We start from the raw sequence: 21770 nt of genomic DNA, 5'->3' as shown, positions 1-21770 counted from the left end.
CTGCTTGTGCAATGCTAAATGCCAACAGCGTATGCTGTCCTGCAATGTCTGGCGGACATGATACGCTGCAGCGTATCATGTCTGCCAGGCATTGTTTAATCGGCCCCCTTTCTTTAACTTACAGTACACTAGTTGGAAGATATAACTTTGGAGGGAGCAGCAAATAGATTACAATGTATATATTAGAGTTCTGTTCTCTATGAACACCTCAGCTCACATTGTGGCTTTGATTTGATAAGCAAAAGGTTGACACAGTGAGTATGTTGATAAACAACATCCTGGTAAACGCTAGGTTAGTTTTGACAGACAGCAAGCAAATATTTTAATGTAACACACTAATTAATTATTGGAAAAGCAAACATAAGAAATGTATTTAAAGGTAGTCCTATCATATAGCCATATCCCTGATCTGTGAAACTCAAGAACTTTAATATCTTCATTTTACCGACAATGGATTTAATGAAACACTATCATGAGCATGACATTCCTGGAGCAGTTTTTCTTGATACATTTTTTTCATCGAAATCTGAAAAATTAGTTTTTGAAGAATTAGTTAAATTTCCTATGGAACAAATTTATAAAGCACTGGATAAAGGTAATGTAATGTATATACAGAATATATCAGTGATTTATGTGTCATGACACTTTGCGATATTAACTTGGAAGTCTCTTCAATTTCATTCACCAGCCAATCCAGCATTATCAATACCTTTACTATTCTAGGAAGCTAATTTATGAATATTCAGACATTTCTATCTAACACCTCTATAGAATAAAATAAAAATTAGTAAATCTGGTAACATTGGAGAGGTCTGCTTAATTCTGTATACTGCTGCTGCTGCATAATACCTCTCTGACATTCTATTTAATCTATGTTATATCTGTCTATCTATCTATCTATCATCTATCTATCTATCTATCTATCTGTCTATCTGCCTACCTGTCTGACTGTCTGTCTGTCTATGGGTTGATCACAATGCTTTAGAAAAACTTACCTACAAAGATCCCCCTAAACTTTAATGGTGTTTTTCTGTTGAAAATCATTAGATATTTTTTTCTATAGAACTGTAATCCACCCTATATTTTATATTATATTTTAATAAATTATATTATAATATATTTATGTGGATCACAATTCTTTAGAACAACTTCTAATGGTTTTAACCGGACAGATAGCTCAGCATGCTAAGGCAATGTGGTTGATCCCCGGCGAGGTCCACTCAGCCTTTCATCCTTCCGAGGTCGATAAAATTGAGCAGCGCCTTGAGACCCTTACAGGTGATTAGCCGCGCTTTACAAGTACCCAATACATACCTACAACTATATAGATTTAATATATTTTTATAAAGGATTATAGTAGATCCCATTATATGATGTTATATTATACCAAATGTGTTTACTTTTAAGTACACACTTTGTACAGTGTGATCGCAATATTAAAAATAAAGACATTCTGTACAGAAAGGGGCATATTTATCAAGCTCCGTATGGAGCTTGATGCCCCGTGTTTCCGGCGAGTCATCAGAAACAGAAGTTATGAAGCTGCTCCATAACCTGTCCGCCTGCCCTGAGGCGGCAGACAGAAATCAACCCAATTGAATACGATCAGGGTGATTGACACCCCCTGCTAGCGGCCGATTGGCCGCAAATCTGCAGGGGGCGATATTGCACCAGCAGTTCACAAGAACTGCGGGTGCAATGATAAATGCTGACAGCATATTCTGTCGGCATTTATCAATGTGCAGCGGACATGATCCGCAATATCGGATCATGTCCGCTTGCACCATAGTAAATAGGCCCCTAAGAGTTTACTTACAGTTACAGTGCAATTATTATGGGTGAATAAATGCAGTGGCCTATATTAAGTGTAAGGCTAATTTTTTTTCATGCATCAGTGCTAACTGTGCTCGAGTTAAAAAAAAATTGTGCCACCGGCTTAGCGCTGGTATTACAAGTTGAAACTCCCCAAAGACTTCTATAGGGCGCTCTGCAAATAGCCTTCTTAGTTAACGATCAAACGCTAACCCTACACTGCTCTACATCAACGCTTTAGAAGGTGTGTTAGGTGTACTTCACATTCCTATATTCTTTACTGTTTATTTTTATATATTTCTTTATATATCTATACCTATATATCTATATGAATATATACAAATATAGATAGATGATAGATATATTATTTCTATTAAAACATATTAAAATCAATTAAAAATTATAATTTTTATTATTATCAGGTATTTGTAGAGTGGCAACCGATTCCGCAGCGCTATAAACATAGGCGGTATACAAGATACCATTTATAGCGATCAAATGGGTAGAGGGCCCTGTCGAGAGTTGCACTGTGGTAGTCGGCTCTTAAGAGGGTGATCTACAAACAGCTGGGCTCATATATATACAGGTATATATATATATATATATATATTTATATACATTATCCCACTTTTGTGGGATACTGTATATACTGTATATATATATATATATATATATATATTTATATATATATATATATATATATATATATATATATAGTATATATATCAAAGAGGAAAAACTCCCACAAGCATAAGTATCAATAGTCCTAAATGACGAAGTAGTAACAAACAGTGTTGGCTGAGGTAATACACTATGCACAAGCACTTTAGTAAAACAATTGTAGAAAATTTATTAGGATATGCATTAAAAAGTTCACACAGAATCTGTGTACATACACACTCACGAATATCTGAAAGATAAGGGAAGGAGTGACGTCATCTGACGCGTTTCACACCAGTTGGCACTTTCTCAAAGATAGTTTGAGAATGTTCTAAGTGGAATTAAGTAGCCACATTGGGATACGAACACACCCTCAGACTAATTGACGGTTTGTGTCAGCTGCGCAAGCTACCATAATAACGACTTGTCATATGTTACTTTTTAAGGTAAGCCTATAGCATTATCCACAAAGTGAAAAATACAAACCGATTGTAACCGCAGCCTGAACAACAGAGACAAAGATTGAAAAGAGACACATTGAACAAATGCTATACTATACATGTCTTGTTTATAACTAGAATGGAAACATTGGCAACGGCAAAAAATACAGGCAAAAATAATAATAGAATTCTGGGTATGCATGAGATAGTATCAAAAACACATCAAATACCCTCAGAAATATCTTTTTAAGCCATTTCTAGATCATATATGCAGCAGATTATTGCCTTATGGTTCCAAAAGTCTTTTATATTTCTAGTCTAGTTGTATAAATATATTATAGGGAACAGATTATTGACTTAACACATCAAAAGTTTCTTTATGTGTTGGTTCCGTAGAGACATGGTAGTAATTAGCAAAAGAACTAAATATTTACAATAGGATGCAGAAGTCTATATTAATAAAATACTAGTAAATAAAAAACAAAGAAAAGAAAAGCAACAGGGACAAACAGAGAGAGATTTTTGTCAGAAAAACACACCTGACAAGTGCTTCTTATAAAAAAATTTGGGTAACCAGATGTTATATACCCCAAGTTGCAATACATATTGCGTGGAGAGTAATTTTCAGTTATTCTACATTCATCATATATCTATCCGCCGGCATTTAGAACTGGTGCTTAACACTAGCCATTAAATACCTATATTTGTATTTCCTTATTCTAGAAATAGGATTCAGCATATTAAATTAGAGCTATTCAGCTACTCATCATAATAAGTTTGCATTAGAAATAGTGACTATCTGTTGCGAACAGTATTTTGCATGTATAGAGTTTATCAGGGATACTTGTGATGGCATCATAATGACCTTAGTTCAATACTGCTCACTATATATAATGCTGTGATTATAGATATGGGTATAACTACAGGTATAGATTTTTGCTTCTATAAGCCCTGATAAAGGTCTAGATCCCATTTCAAATTAATTCCCTTTGGTTCCTTAGTTTCCAACTTAAAAATCCACTGTACTTCAACATCTAATAATTTCTTATATTTATCTCCAACTCTTTTACTCATCGGGAATGTAATCAATGGCTTGCAAGCTTAAAGCTTTTTTGTTTTCTATATGTAAATTAAAGTGTTTGGCCACTGGAGTTTTAGGGGGATCCCTTTCAATGGATGTGAGATGTTTACGTATCCTATCCTTCAGATTTCTACTTGTAGAGCCTGTGTATTGTTTTAATAAATAAAATGGAAAATGGAAAAACAACTCTGGGAATCATCTTTCAGCTGGCTAACTATAGATGTGCCATCACTTTATTCATGTATTCCCCATGAGTTGGAAATGAAAGCAGTTTAATACCATCTACAGTTGAGAAGTAATTTTCCAGAGGAACTAATTGACTTTATCTTAGAAGTTCTTAGATTTTTGCTCACCCATAGTTTTTTTATGTTTGACTCGTGCTACTATTTACAGATATGCAGAACGGCAATAGGGGCGAAATTCTCCCCCTCTTACGCAAATTTATTTCTGGGGTGGTGTGAGTCAACATATATTTATGGTGAGCAAAATATCTACATCCATTTCATCAAATTATATTTAAGATATATTGACGACCTGCTGATAGTATGGTCAGGAACAGAAGAACAAGCTGATAATTTTGTTCATTACTTAAATGATAATATTCTAAACTTAAATTATAGAGTACCTTGATATCCAGCTAAAAGGAGAGAAAGTAAAGATATCTACAGAACTCTATAGAAAAAGAATTGCAGGAAATACAATCATAAGAGCTGATTCCTCTAAACATCTAAAAACAGGTATCCCCAAGGGCCAACCAATCAGAATAAGGAGAATATGCACTGACATACAAAGTTATGACAAACACTCTCTGGATCTAATTAAGAGGCTAGAAGAAATAGGATACAAAAAATAAACTTTAATTCATCTAAGACAGAAAGTTAGAACTATGGACAGGAGGAAACTTTTACAAAACCAAAAGAACAAAAGAAGGAATAAACTTGTATCCGCAGATGACATAAAGTTTATCACACAGTTCAGCAACCAATTTGGTCAAATAAAAAGCATAATAAATAAAAACCTTGACATTCTGACCCTTGATTAAGAATGTAAAGTTATCTTAGACAAGGGAATCAAATTCATCCCAAAAAAGGCAGACACTATTGGAAGCCGCCTTATCAAGTATGTATATAACTCTGAATCTCAAACCAAAGAGACATGGCTAGCCAAAAAGGGTTATTTTCGCTGTGGCAGACATTGTAATGTGTGTATACACTGCAAAACAGGTGATACGTTTGTATCAACAGTGAATAACTTCAAACACAATATAAAATATAGGTTGGATTGCTGTTCAAAATATGTTATTTATGTAATTACATGCAAAGTCTGTGTAAAACAATACACAGGCTCTACAAGTAGAAATATGAAGGATAGGATATGTAAACATCTCACATCCATTGAAAGGGATCCCCTTAAAACTCCAGTGGCCAAACACTTTCATTTACATATAGAAAACAAAAAAGCTTTAAGCTTTCAAGCCATTGATTACATTCCGATGAGTAAAAGAGGTGGAGATAGATATAAGAAATTATTGGATGTTGAAGTACAGTGTATTTTTAAGTTGGAAACTAAGGAACCAAAGGGAATTAATTTGAGATGGGATCTAGACCTTTATCAGGGCTTATAGAAGCAAAAATCTATATCTGTAGTTATACCCATATCTATAATCACAGCATTATATATAGTGAGCAGTATTGAACTAAGGTCATTATGATGCCATCACAAGTATCCCTGATAAACTCTATACATGCAAAATACTTTTCGCAACAGATAGTCACTATTTCTAATGCAAACTTATTATGATGAGTAGCTGAATAGCTCTAATTTAATATGCTGAATCCTATTTCTAGAATAAGGAAATACAAATATAGGTATATAATGGCTAGTGTAAAGCACCAGTTCTAAATGCCAGTGTATAGACATATGATGAAGATAGAATAACTGAATTACTCTCTTCACGCAATATGTATTGCAACTATGGGTATATAACATCTGGTTACCAAAAAAAATGTATAAGAAGCACTTGTCAGGTGTGTTTTTCTGACAAAAATCTCTCTCTGTTTGTCCCTGTTGCTTTTCTTTTCTTTGTTTTTTATTTATTAGTATTTTATTTATATAGACTTCTGCATCCTATTGTAAATATTTAGTTCTTTTGCTAATTACTACCATGTCTCTACAAAACCAACACATAAAGAAACTTTTGATGTGTTAAGTCAATAATCTGTTCCCTATAATATATTTATACAACTAGACTAGAAATATAAAAGACTTTTGGAACCATAAGGCAATAATCTGCTGCATATATGATCTAGAAATGGCTTAAAAAGATATTTCTGAGGGTATTTGATGTGTTTTTGATAATATCTCATGCATACCCAGAATCCTATTATTATTTTTTGCCGTTGCCAATGTTTCCATTCTAGTCATAAACAAGACATGTATAGTATAGCATTTGTTCAATGTGTCTCTTTTCAATCTTTGTCTCTGTTGTGCAGGCTGCGGTTACAATCGGTTTGTATTTTTCACTTTGTGGATAATGCTATAGGCTTACCTTAAAAAGTAACATATGACAAGTCGTTATTACAGTAGCTTGCGCAGCTGACACAAACCGTTAGTTAGTCTGAGGGTGTGTTCATATCCCAACGTGGCTACTTAATTCCACTTAGAATACTCTCAAACTATCTTTGAGAAAGCGCCAACCTGCGTGAAACGCGTCAGTTGACGTCACTCCTTCCCTTGTCTTTCAGATATCCATGAGTGTGTATGTACACAGATTCTGTGTGAACTTTTTAATGCATATCCTAATAAATTTTCTACAATTGTTTTACTAAAGTGCTTGTGCATAGTGTTTTACCTCAGCCAACACTGTTTGTTACTACTTCGTAATTTAGGACTATTGATACTTATGCTTGTGGGAGTTTTTCCTCTTTGATATATAAGTTTAGAGTGGACTGCCCAGAGTGGAAATCTTCACGTTGAGTGTCGGATCCCGGATGCACAGCCTGCTCCACGCTGTATGGACGACAGTGTCTAAACCCCCAAGCTAAGTAAACAAATAAGCGTACCTTGCCTAAAGTGTTGTTTGCTTATATATATATATATATATATATATATATATATATATATATATATATGTGTGTGTGTATTTATGTGCTTATATGTGTATATATGTATATATATATATACTGTACATACATATATACACATATAAGCACATATATAGACATGTATACACATACTGTATATACAGTATGTGTACATTTTGGAGCCATTTCTACTCAAATACCTGGAAATATTAAAAAGCATTTTTAATTAATATTAATATTTAATAACAAGTTTTACTGTTTATGTACTCTAAATATATATACCTGTTTTATACATTTGTATATATGGCTCCATTAAGGTCTTTGGTGAGAATACATTAACACGGTCACAATATCGGAAGTCCAGCTGTTAGCACACATTGGTTGCAAAAAGATTTACTTTAAGATGTAATACACTTTCTAACCCATGTGGGTTACAAGTTTACATTCTGCTGTGTTTGCGTTTTAATAAACACGCTAATTACTGCTCCACTTCTAATCTACAGTAGCTCTATATACAAATGCAAAATATACCCACAATTCCACAGTTCATATAGGTTTATTATTGAAGTACAAGTTTCACTATTATATCATACCTAAAAGAGTTTCTGTTCCAGTTAACGCATGTAAATTGTATTGGATGACAAGTGATCTTTTACATTAAAGGGACAGTAAAGTCATAATTAGACATTTATGATTTAGTAAGAGCATACAATTTTAAACAACTTTCCAATTTACTTCTATTATTTAATTTGCTTCCTTCTCTTGTTATCCTTTTCTGAAAGGTTTATCTAGGAAAGCTCAGGAGCAGCATAGAACCTAGGTTCTAGCTGCTGATTGGTGACTGCATATATATATATATATATATATATATATACAGATTGCCATTGGCTAACCCATGTGATCAATTAGAAACCAGTAGTGCATTACCACTTCTTCAACAAATGATACCAAGAAATGAAGCAAATTTGATAATATAAGTAAATTGGAAGGTTGTTTAACATTGTTTGGATTTCATGTCCCTTTAACCCTTTGAGTGCTAACGACGGCTCTGAGCCTTCCCAAATTTTCCCAGTCAGGTGCTGACGACGGCTCAGAGCCGTCGCTAGCACTCACCCACCTTGAGGGCAATCTGGGGGCTCTCATCGACTCCCATCCCGGCAATCGGGCCTGTATATTGACAGGCATCGCCGGGGCTTCACATTTTGTGCAGTGACGTCACGCGCAATGACGTGATGACGTCACTGCACAACTTTATTGAAAAGTTACAATGGACAGTATAGGGAAATTGGGGCATGCCATGCTGCTTAGAAGCCTGTATCTCAGGCATCTAAGCAGCTACAGACCCCTAAGATCCAACATTGGAAAGGTAATCACCTAACCTTTCCAACAGTATAAGTCTTGGGGATCTGCAAAAAAAAAAAAAAGTTAAAAAAAAAATATATATATACCTGTATATACCTCTCAAATCCAGCTTAGCACCCAGGTGGGAAATTGCTTAGCACTCAAAGGTGTTAAACCTTCACTGCACATGGTGATGCTGCTTGAACATTCCACCACTGGTTGAGAACTCTCACATCCCACAGTGAATTATGTGACTACCTTCAAGCAATGGTTAGATCCCATTCGAACATTTCATGTGCAATTTTGATTGTGATGCAATTACCTTAAGGACATAGCGCTGTTAGGATGATGCTTTGACCATCGGGCCCTTAGAGAATAAATCATGCATTTATTTATGTATATATTGCTGTTGATTAATGTAAGATACTTTCTTTTATATACAGTCATGGCCAAAAATATTGGCACCCCTGCATTTCTGTCAGATAATGCACCAGTTATTCTTGCAAATACAAATTTTTAGGCATTCTAGTGTTTATTTCTTTTGTTTGCATTGGTATGAGACAAAAAAGTGGAGAATAAAAAAAAATCTGACACATTCCACGCAAAACTCCAAAAATGGACTGGACAAAATTATTGGCACCTTCTCAAAATTGTAAAAAATAATTGCATTCCAAGTTTGTGATGCTCCTGTAATTTGTACTTAAACTCACCTGTATCAATTTACAGGTGTTGACAATATAGAAATCACACCAGCAACCAGTTAAAATGGTGAAAAATTTACTCAACCTTTCTGGTGTGTGTCTCTGTTCACCACAAGAACAAAAACGAGAACAAAAATTTGGGAAAAGCATGGACAATCTTGAGGTTACAAGTCCATCTCCATAAATCTTAATGTTCATGTGTCCACTGTGCTCAACATTGTCAAGAAGCTTATAGCCCATTGCATTGTAGCTAATCTCCCTGTACGCGGACAAAAGAGAAAAATTGATCAAATATTGCAAGAAGTATTGTTTGAATGGTGGAACCTCAATCAACAAATTCAAGCTGACCTTCAGGCACAGGGTACAAATGTGTCAGCTCACATTAAAAGTTGCCATCTGAATGAAAAGGTACGCTATGGTAGGAAACCCAGGAGGACCCCACTGCTGAAACAGAAGTATCAAAAATACAGATTGGGTGGCCCCAGACAAGCCACGTGACTTAATAGTCTGTTTCCACAGTTTTCTGTACAAAGATAGATTGATCTAAGCAGCCTTCAAGAAGCCACCCCTCAGCAAGAGATTTAAAGATATACAACTCCTTCCTGACCTTTCAGCTCACACCCTCCAACAAAGACGGCAATTCCAACCTGTCACTTTTGCACTGAGTAAAAATAATATTAAGTATATATGGGGCTACCCTACCAGACTCATCATTAAGAAGGACAATCAGACCTATGTGGCTGCAACAATAGCTCAAGGCCTCTCTCTGCTGACAGGTTGGGGTCTTCTACCTGAACCCCCTCTGCAGCGAGATCCTCCTCAACCCAAATGGTGCACTTCTGCACATGAGTGGTCAACAAAAGACCAAAGAATAAAAAGGTCTAAGACGCTTCAACTCTCGGACACTAGCTGATTTCATGGGGCTTCTTCCTACTTCCTTTTTTTATGCCTACACCTCTTTTGAGGGTTTACCACCCACACCTGTAGGCCTTTGCAATTGCAATTGGACGATTCACTTTTTACTCGCTTAGTAGCGGCCTCTTAGCCTGCCACAACTGCACTAGTTTCAAAATGCACTATCGATAATGTTTACACATGTAAGTGTTGTATTGATTAAGTTATGGTTTACTATTTTTCAGTCATGACTAAATATGTGAATGTTATAGAGCGGGGCTGGTGTTTTCAGCCCTATACACTTTGTTCTATTTCAACCCTAGTGCTCCTTGAGGTGGACTATTTCCACCATATTCCTGGGCACTCTTTTAGTGTCCGTCTTACCCATCCACACTTCTCCCAAAAGTCCCTTCCTTCCCTACCTAACCCTATTCTATAACCTACCCCCATTGCTCTAGCTTTCCCCTTCTTCCCCAATACTTGACATGTTACTAACCCACAATGTTAGGAGTCTCAACTCCCCCTACAAATGCAGCATCTTACTTAGATCCCTGAAGTATCACAACCTGGATGTTGTTTTTCTCCAAGAAACACACTGGCTGGATAGCGAACCCCATAAACTTACCTCCAAGACTTACACACACATTGAATCGGCCCCTTTCACTAAAAAATATACTTTTTTTTGCTACATAAGCGACTTGCCTTCAAATTGGTACACGTTATCAAAGACCCCTAAGCGATATATGTTAACCTAATCTGTAAAATAAATCATGTGGTCTATACCCTAGCCTCAGAATATCCTCCGAACACTAAACAACCAAGATGCCTTAAGCACATTCTCCACCTTCTTGCACAGGTCCAACAGGGCAGAGTCCTCTTGGCCGGGGACTTTAATATGGTCTGGGACCATAGAATCGAAAGGAGAACCTCCACTAAGGCTAAAGCGCCATCCCCAGACGAACATTTATCTAGTCGATTCCGACACTTAATGTCCTGTTCAGGCTTTTATGATATTTGGAGAGCCCTCCAGCCACAAGACAATAACTATACACACTTCTTGCACCCACACAGACTGTATTCTATGCTAGTCTACATATTCTCCACAGCAGATTCTCTCAACCTAGTTACACAGGCCAATATATCCCTCTGTGCTTGGTCTGATCATGACCTAGTGCAAGCTGATATCCATTCTTCAAATATCACATGCCCAAGAACTACCTAGTGCCTGCCCCATCACATCCTAGGAGTTGTGCCTTTCAGAGAGGAGCTCCGCAGAGACATCATACACTACATACAAGCCAATGATAACACAACGGTTAGGGACAACACCTTGTGGGGTGATGCTAAAGCCACTACTGGGGGACTCCTGATCACCAAGCAGGCACATCGTAGAAAGCAAGCTGGCCTCAACCTTTCACAAGCCCATCTCAAATTAAGACAGTAAGAAGGCCAAAATAGACGCACTATGGACATGGCTATCACACGTCAAATGACTGCAGTTAAGAACCACATCTCCCAACTTGAGCTCCGCAGAACGCAGCTTAACCTTACCAAATTAAAGCAGATGTTCTATTACAAGAATAATAAGGCAGATACTTTACTGGCCAATAAAATAAGAAACAGGGTGGGAGCTTCACATATCCACTCCATATACACTTCAGGCTCCCTCCTTCAAATTCTGTCACAAATAGGAGGGACATTCACTGACTATTATTCTAAGCTATACAACATTGCTGCATCTGAATCACCCAGGTGCACCCCCCAAGCTGGCGTACGTGCCTATTTAGAAGCCTTGACACTTCCCACACTCACCACTGAGCAGCGAGACCTCTAAAGTTCTCCTTTCTCACTCTCGGAAATCCTGACAGTCATTAGAAATGCAAAATCCTTTAAGTGCCTGGCCCAGATGGCTTTCCGGTCCATTTTTATAAGGTCTATGCTCGGGAGCTCTCTCCCTTATTACTCAAGCTCTATAATCCAGCTAGAGAAGAAGGAAATTTCCAGAAAGAATTTCTAGAAGCCACCATAGTTACCATTTTAAAACCAAATAAGGGCCCTTCTCTTTGCGTCAGTTATCGACAAATTTACTTGATCAATACCGATATATAGTTTTATTCTAAGATTCTGGCTAACTGGCTCGTGAACCTACTACCGTCCCTCATCAACCCAGACCAGGTGGGATTTATCCCTCAATGAGAGGGTCCAGATAACACCAGGAGATTACTTAACATCCTTACTCTCTCCTCTCAGCTCAATAAGCCACTCTCGGCCATCTCTCTTGATGCCGAGAATGCTTTCAACCGGGTTAGATGGCAGTAATGCTTTCATCACCCTAGCGATATAGTAAATGTAATCAAAGCCCTTTATTCAACCCCCACTGCTTCTGTGAGCAGATTGGACCTCCACTCCCCTCTCTTCCCCATCACAAATGGTACTAGGCAGGGCTGTCCACTGTCGCCACTACTGTTCACTCTTGCAATCAAACCTATGGCGGAACAGATAAGGGCGGACCCTCAAATGCAAGGTGTCACTTTGTTTGGCACTTCACACAAAATTGCGCTCTTCACAGACGACATCACACATTTTCCGTCTGAACCCACGCAGACCATCCCCAAACTTTTGGAGATTCTAACCTCCTTTGGTGCCCACTCTTATTACAAACTGAACCTCTTGAAAATGGAGGTGTACACCTGGCATGGTAGGGTAGCGGCATTGAAAATTTCTTTCCTCCCCAAGATCACCTACCTTTTCAGATGCCTCCTCATCAAGATTCCCAAGCATATCTTACTACAATTTAAGAGTGGGTTAACAAAATATATCTGGCAGGATAAACCTCCCAGAGTGGCACACAGAATACTCCAACTCCCTAAAATTTCTGGAGGTATAACTTCACTATCGGTTCTCCAGTACTACGAGGGAGCTATGCTCACCCATGTGTCTCAAATTTCTCACTCTAAATGGAGCCCAGACCCCGCCACACTGCCGCAGAGAACTGGCCTTGATCAATCCAGTTGTCCGCAAATGTTTAGACTTCTGGGACAGGATCAGGCACTACCTGCATATTGCCCTACATCCCTCCCCTATCACCTCTATGATGGGTCTTCTCTCGGGATTGCAGGACTTCCACCCTAACAAATGGGCACAATTGGGAATTTCCTTAGTATCGGACCTCTGGTCCTCAGACTCTTGTGACTCCTTTAAGCATCTCTCTCAAATAAGTGTTAGTAATATGTTCTCTCCTTATTTATCTTTTGATAAATAGCTGGGGATTCAGACCGAACCTTGCTGCCCGCTCACCCTTTTGGAGACTGTTTGGGACCAGGGAGATAGGTTGTGCAGGCCTCTGTCCCTTCATTACTCTTTTCTCAGCAGTACCCAATGTTCTAGAACCCCAGCCCATTTGTCACATTCAGAATCATTGCTAGAGACATGAGTGCCCCTCCTTTGTGGGAGCGCGCTTCCTCTCTTACCCAGAAACCCATACACTGGACGACACTGTATGAGACTTATTATAAACTCTTATCCCACTGGTATTATGTTACTACCAGATTGGCGAAAATGTTCCCGAGTGCATCTCCCGAGTGCTGGAGGTGCTGCGGTGTAGCGCGCTTCATATCTGGTGGGAGTGCCCTGTGATTAAGCCTTTGTGGCGGCGATGCTTCTCAGTCCTTTCCATTATGGGCATTTCCGTCCCTAAAACACCGTCCATAGCCTTACTACACATAGGTGTCCATACTTTACCCAAACACCTGTCATATATCTGTATATAACTATTTATGACTATCAAACATGCCATAGCATGTGCTTGGAAGAAGGAGTCCCCTCCTGGGTGGTTTGCAGTCTGCAACACAATGGCGTATATCTACACCATGGAGAAGGACATATTTTGTAAACTAAACAATTCAGACCTGTTCGAACTCGTCTGGGCAGACTGGAAGGAGAGATTTGACACTGAATGGAAAGCTAACATATTGACCCCTGACCACTAGCTAGTAATGGAGCATTAGAGAGCACCTACGACTGATACAACAAACTACCATTAGTAACATTACCACTTCCTACCACCCTCCCCCGCTTCTTTTTTCCCCTTTTCCAGTTCTCCTACCTCCTTTCCTCCCCAATTTCAGTGAACATGACATGTCGAGGACCTATGAGTCCTCTTTGTACTTTAATCTCACTCCTAAGTTTCATTCTACTACAGAGAATGTATTGTGTTATTTTAATTTGAATAATATCTATGAGAGCTATGTTTTATTCTAGCTTCTCGTTTGATCTGTGGACCATGTTAGTAATTGGTATGTTTTTTGATTACTTGCTTTGTACAACCATTACCTTTTTTTTTTCTCGATTCCTTGTAATTTAGATTTTATGGCTCTTTTGAAAACTCAAAAAAAAAAAAATCCAGATTGAAGTTTACCAAAACTTACCTGAGGAAGCCAAAATCCTTTTAGGAGAATGTGCTGTTGACAGATGAAACACAATTACACTGTTTTGGTAAAGCCCATCATTCTACTGTTTTCAGAAAAATAAATTAGGCTTTTAAAGAAAAGAATACAGTCCCTACAGTCAAACATTGTGGAGGTTCACTGATGTTTTTGGGTTGCTTTGCTGCTTCAGGCAGTGGATGTCCTGACTGTGTGCTTGGCATTATGAAATCTGAAGACTACCAAAGAATACTGTGGTGCAATTTAGGGCACAGTGTCAGAAAGTTGGGTCTCCGTCAAAGGTCATGGGTCTTACAGCAGGATAATGACCCAAAGAATGCTTTAAAAAGCACCCAGAAATGGTTTAAGTGCTGGAGAGTACTGAACTGGCCAGCAATGAGTCATGGGGGCCCATTTATCAAAGGGCTTGCGGACCTGATCCGACACTGCGGATCAGGTCCGCAAGACCTCGCTAAATGCGGAGAGCAATACGCTCTCCACATTTAACATTGCACCAGCAGCTCACAAGAGCTGCTGGTGCAACGCCGCCCCCTGCTGACTCGCGGCCAATCGGCCGCCAGCAGGGAGCTGTCAATCAACCCGATCGTATTCGATCGGGTTGATTTCCGGCGGTTCCTGTCCGCCTGCTCAGAGCAGGCGGACAGGGTTATGAAGCAGCGGTCTTTAGACCGCTGCTTCATAACTTGTGTTTCTGGCGAGTCTGAAGACTCGCCAGAAACACGGCCCTTCAAGCTCCATACGGAGCTTGATAAATGGGCCTGCAGATCTCAATCCCATAGAGCACCTGTGGAGAGATTTCAAAACAGCAGTTGGGAAAAGGAACACTCACAATCCAAAAGACCTGGAGCAGATGGCAAAAGAAGAGTGGTCAAAATTCCAGTAGAGAGGTGTACAAAACTCATTGATGGTTAAAGGAAGTGATTGATTTCAGCAATTTTTTCCAAGGGGTGTGCTAACAAATATTACATTGAGGGTGCCAATAATTTTGTCCAGTTCATTTTTGGAGTTTTGCGTGGAATATGTCAGACTTGGCTTTTTTATACACTTTTTTGTGTCATACCAATACATACAAACTGGTAGATTACGAGTTTTGCGCTAAACAGGGTGTGAAACTAACGCCAAAAAAGTTGCGTTATTTCACTCTTCATAGCGCTGCCATTATGAGTTACTGAAAAACCTCCTTGTGCGTTCGATATAGTGGCATTAAGCTCCATACCGCACAAAATCCCAGGGCTGCTTTGATGTGCTTCTTCACACTTTCCCCCATAGACATCAATGGGGAGAGAGTGTTAGAAAATAAACTAACACCTGAAGTGTGAAATGAAAAATTTCCGTAACGCAACCCCATTGATGTCTATGGGGGAAAAAAAGTTATGTTTAAACCTAACACCCTAACATAAACCCCAAGTGTAAACACCCCTAATCTGCTGCCCCGACATCGCTGACACCTAAATAAAGTTATTAACCCCTAATCTGCTGCCACCTACATCGCCAACACTAATAAAATGTATTTACCCCTATTCCGCCACTCCCTAACATCGGCACCACTATAATAAAGTTATTAACCACTAATCCACCGCTCTCCAACATCGCCGACACCTAAATAAAGTTATTAACCCCTAATCTGCCTCCTCCAACATCGCCGACACTAATAAAAGTTATTAACCCATATTGCACTGCTCCCCGACATCGCCGCTACTATAATAAAGTTATTTACCCCTAAACATCCGGCTTCCGAAATCTCTGACACTACTATATAAACCTATTAACCCCTAAACCACCAGCCCCCCCACATTGCAAAACTCTAAATTAAACTATTAACCCCTAAACCTAACACCCCCTAACTTTAAAATAAAATTACAATATAACTATCTTAAAATAAATAAAAACTTACTTGTGAAATAAAAAAACTAAGTTTAAACTATAAAATAAACTAACAATACTGTTCTTTTTTTTTTTTTTGCATTTCGTAATTAGTAGCTTTTTTTTAATTTTTAATAGTCAGTTACATTGTTACATACATTTTATAAACATGAACATATAGCAGATATTCATCGCCTATCTAGCCAAAGTAATAGCAAAGAAAAACAAAAAAAAAGAAAAGAAAAGCCAAACAAACATGTCCCAACATCATTATTTCAGATCTATCTTCTGATTTACAGACACAATCTTTACCCCCCCACCCTAAATTAATGTGGCTGCTATAATCTCTATGTTCAATTAAAATAAAAATGACATAGTCATACAACATCATACTATGACAAGGGGTTCATAACCTTAAGGCGTATCCTTATGTCTCGAGATCCATTTGACTTTTAAACAGACTCCATTATAGTATCTTAATTGTGTTTTCAAAACATATTACGGGGTCTTCTTCAGCCTTTATCCATAAATACAAAAATAGAAAAGAAATGGTTTCTAAATCAACCTTTGATATGATAACATCTTTTCTTGGGTCTAGAGCCCACAAGTAATACACGTTCATTACATTTGCTCCTGATTCTCATATCTAGGGAGCATAGCCTAACATTACTATTCTAATAAAATTTAGAAAACTACCAATAAACAAATCTAAATTACAAATGTAAAAAACCTAACACTACGAAAAAAAAAAAATAATCTAAAATTACAAAAATATAATAAACATTAAATTCCGAAAAATAAAAAACACCAAGCTTACAAAAATAATAAACTAAATTATCAAAAGTAAAAACAATGGAACTTACTCTAAAAGCCCTATAAAAATAAAAAGCCCCCCAAAATTACTACTATTAGTTCTTAAAGGGGCCTTTTGTAGGGCATTTCCTAAGTTAAACAGCTCTTTTACCTGTAAAAAAATACAAAGTCCCCCCAACAGTAAAACCCACCACCCAAACAACCCCCAAAATAAAAAAAATACAAAAAGAGAACAAACATGCAAATTTACAATAATAAAAGACTATGGCCTCTAGTTATCAAGCCGTCAACCTCAAATACGCTGGAATTCCGCAGCGTATTTATGGCGAGGCTGATTCGCCTAAGTTATCAAGCACTACAGCCCGGCAAAAGTAGAATATAGTGACGTAAGCAACGATCCGCCGGACTCAGTCCGACACAGATCGATTCTTACGTCACTCCAGAAGTTCCGAACGCAAAATTCGGCACAATCTGACTACTTTTGGGAGTTATCAAAAAACTAGTAGGTACGCTCGGCACTTTTCCGGCCCAGCGTACCTGGTTTTCAATCCGCCGCCCTGGAGGTGGCGGATCCCATAGGAATCAATGGGAGTCTGACCATAGCGAAAGTTCATGTTCGCTGCTGCCCGACGTCCTATTGATTCCTATGGGAGATGTCTTCACCTAAAACCCTAACATGTACCCCGAGTCTAAACACCCCTAATCGGCCCCCCTACACCGCCGCCACCTATATTAAACATGTTAACCCCTAAACCGCCACTCCCGGAGCCCACTGCCACTCTAATAAACGTACTAACCCCTAAACCGCCGCTCCCGGAGCCCACCGCCACTCTAATAAACTTATTAACCCCTAAACCGCCGCTCCCAGAGCCCACCGCCACTCTAATAAACTTATTAACCCCTAAACCGCCGCTCCCGGACCCCGCCGCAACTATAATAATTATATTTACCCCTAAATCTCCGCTCCTGGACCCCGCCGTCACCTACATAATACCTATTAACCCCTATACCCTACACCGCCGCAACCTATAATAAAGTTATTAACCCCTATCCTGCCCCCCCTACACTGCCGCCACTATAATAAAATTATTAACCCCTAAACCTAAGTCTAACCCTAACACCCCCCTTAACTTAAATATTAATTAAATACATCTAAATAAATATTATTCTTATTAACTAAATTAATCCTATTTAAACTAAATACCTTTAAAATAAACCCTAATATAGCTACAATCTAACTAATAATTATATTGTAGCTATTTTAGGATTTATTTTTATTTTACAGGCAAATTTCAATGTATTTTAACTAGGTACAAAAGCTATTAAATAGTTTTTAACTATTTAATAGCTACCTAGTTAAAATAAATTTTTGTAACCTAAGTTACAATTACACCTAACACTACACTATCATTAACTAAATTATTCCTATTTAAAACTAAATACTTACCTGTAAAATAAACCCTAATATAGCTACAATGTAATTAATAATTACATTGTAGCTATTTTAGGATTTCTATTTATTTTGCAGGTAACTTTGTATTTATTTTAACTAGGTAGAATAATTATTAAATAGTTATTAACTATTTAATAACTACCTAGCTAAAAGAAATACAAATTTACCTGTAAAATAAATCCTAACCTAAGTTACAATTAAACCTAACACTACACTATCATTAAATAAATTAAATTAATTAACTACAAATACCTACAATTAAATACAATTAAATAAACTAACTAAAGTACAAAAAATAAAATAATATTACAAGATTTTTAAGCTAATTAAACCTAATCTAAGCCCCCTAATAAAATAACAAAACCAAAATAAAAAAATGCCCTACCCTATTCTAAATTACAAAAGTTAACAGCTCTATTATCAGCCCTTAAAAGGGCCTTTTGCGGGGCATGCCCCAAAGTAATCAGCTCTTTTGCATGTAAAAAAAAATACAACCCCCCCAACATTAAAACCCACCACCCACATACCCCTACTCTAACCCACCCAAACCCCCCTTAAATAAACCTAACACTAAACCCCTGAAGATCTCCCTACCTTGAGTTGTCTTCAGCCAGCCGACCACCGATGGAACAGAAGAGGACATCCGCAGCGGCCGAAGTAATCAGCCAAGGGGCGCTGAAGAGGTCTTCCATCCGATAGAAGTCTTCATCCATGTGGCATCTTCAATCTTCATCCATCCGGAGTGGAGCCTTCTTCAAACGAGCCGACGCGGAGCCATCCTCTTCCAAAGACGCCTACCCGACGAATGGATATTCCTTTAAGTGACGTCATCCAAGATGGCGTCCCTCGAATTACGATTGGCTGATAGGAGTCTATCAGCCAATCGGAATTAAGGTAGTAAAAATCTGATTGGCTGATGCAATCAGCCAATCAGATTCAAGTTCAATCCGATTGGCTAATCCAATCAGCCAATAAGATTGAGCTCGCATTCTATTGGCTGTTCCAATCAGACAATAGAATGCAAGCTCAATCTGATTGGCTGATTGCATCAGCCAATCAGATTTTTCCTACCTTAATTCCGATTAGCTGATAGAATCCTATCAGCCAATTGGAATTCGAGGGCCGCCATCTTGGATGACGTCACTTAAAGGAATATCCATTCGTCGGGTAGGTGTCGTTGGAAGAGGATGGCTCCGCGTCGGCTCGTTTGAAGAAGGCTCCGCTCCGGATAGATGAAGATTGAAGACACCGCATGGATGAAGACTTCTATCGGATGGAAGACCTCTTCAGCGCCCCTTGGATGATGACTTTGGCTGCTGCGGATGTCCTCTTCTGTTCCATCGGTGGTCGGCTGGCTGAAGACAACTCAAGGTAGGGAGATCTTCAGGGGGTTAGTGTTAGGTTTATTTAAGGGGGGTTTGGGTGGGTTAGAGTAGGGGTATGTGGGTAGTGGGTTTTAATGTTGTGGGGGGTTGTATTTTTTTTTACATGCAAAAGAGCTGATTACTTTGGGGCATGCCCCGCAAAAGGCCCTTTTACGGGCTGGTAATAGAGCTGTTAACTTTTGTAATTTAGAATAGGGTAGGGCATTTTTTTATTTTGGGGGGCTTTGTTATTTTATTAGGGGGCTTAGATTAGGTGTAATTAGCTTAAAAATCTTGTAATTTTTTTTTTTTTTGTAACTTAGTTTTTTATTAATTACATTGTAGCTATCTTAGGGTTTATTTTACAGGTAAGTATTTAGTTTTAAATAGGAATAATTTAGTTAATGATAGTGTAGTGTTAGGTGTAATTGTAACAGGTTAGTTTTTATTTTACAGGTAATTTTGTCTTTATTTTAACTAGGTAGCTATTAAATGGGTAATAAAGGTATTATCTATCTTTTAAAACAATAAAAATTCTGGTGTAGACTGTCCCTTTAATAATAGTAATTTTATTTAGATTTATTTAATTAATATTTAAGTTAGGGGGGGTGTTAGGGTTAGGGTTAGACTTAGGTTTAGGGGTTAATAATTTTATTATAGGTTGCAGCGGTATAGGGGGCAGGATAGGGGTTAATTAATTTAATATAGGTGGCAACGTTGTAGGGGGGGCAGATTAGGGGTTAATAAGTTTAATATAGGTGGCAGCGGGGTCCGGGGGCGGCGGTTTAGGGGTTAAACAATTTATTTAGTTGCGGCGAGGTCCGGGATCCGCAGGATAGGGGTTAATACATTTATTATGGGTGGCGGCGGTATAGCGGGGGCAGGATAGGGGTTAATAGGTATTATGTAGGTGGCGGCGGGGTCCGGGAGCGGCGGTTTAGGGGTTAACATATTTATTATAGTTGCGGCGGGGTCCGGGAGCGGCGGTTTAGGGGTTAATATATTTATTATAGTTGCGGCGGAGTCTAGGAGCAGCAGTTTAGGGGTTAATAACTTTATTTAGTTGCGGGGGGCTCCGGGGGCGCCTGTATAGGGGGTAGAACAGTATAGTATAGTGTGAGTGCTTAGTGACAGGGGTATTAATAAAGCTGTAGAAAAGCCGAAGAGCAGTGAGATTGATGTGTGATAACTATCACAGTCCACTGCTCATCGCCCCGTACTTGGTACGCGGCTTTTGGACAGCTTTTTTAATAACTTTGGCGAGCGTATTCAGGTCCGCGGCGGCGATGTGAGGTGAGCTTACACGGGCGTATTGGGCCGGCGAATGCAAGCAAATTACGGAGCTTGATAACTAGAGGCCTATATATCTTGCAGCCTCCAGAGTAAAGTAGTAATTATGTTCTTTTGAGAAATACTCAAAAACAGCAGTCCCATGCCAAAAAGTCCTTCAAATCGGAAGTCCTTTTTAGACACTAATTATCCAAATGTATAGGCTGTAAGGGTGTAGGAATCTCTGGGTGTTTAGGCTTAGTCCCAAAAAGTACAGCTGGTAAGTGTGGTACTTATCAACTGATGCTAGCTGTGCTGCGACATCCCCCTCCTATATATGTCAGGAACTAGGAAACCGTATCAAGTAGGACAGCTTCTGTCGACGGGGCCTGACAGTCAAAGAAGCCCTCAGGTCTCATCAGCATGTAATGTCCCAATTTGGCTGTTCGGATCCTCCGTCGTCGTGGGTGTAGTGTCACCCTTGTGGGTTCCTGGATCACTAATGTCAGTACGTTCCTTGCCTGCAATAGGCGTAGGAGGTGAGGGTAGGT

At 38.6% G+C, this 21770-nt stretch overlaps 1 protein-coding gene across 2 annotated transcripts in view; it reads left to right on the top strand.

Moving 5' to 3' along the window:
• The first annotated feature begins 425 nt into the window (after positions 1–425).
• The window catches only part of LOC128638233 (indolethylamine N-methyltransferase-like), a 42999-nt gene continuing 21654 nt past the window's right edge, over positions 426–21770 (top strand). For both annotated transcript variants that reach the window (XM_053690081.1, XM_053690080.1), the window contains exon 1: positions 426–595. In XM_053690081.1, the coding sequence (XP_053546056.1) occupies positions 451–595 (145 nt within the window). In that variant the 5' untranslated portion in view covers positions 426–450. The remainder of the gene's footprint in view (positions 596–21770) is intronic.

Source organism: Bombina bombina, chromosome 8 (assembly GCF_027579735.1).
Source record: "Bombina bombina isolate aBomBom1 chromosome 8, aBomBom1.pri, whole genome shotgun sequence".
Lineage (NCBI taxonomy): Eukaryota > Metazoa > Chordata > Amphibia > Anura > Bombinatoridae > Bombina > Bombina bombina.
This window is presented reverse-complemented; position numbering and strand designations above follow the sequence as displayed.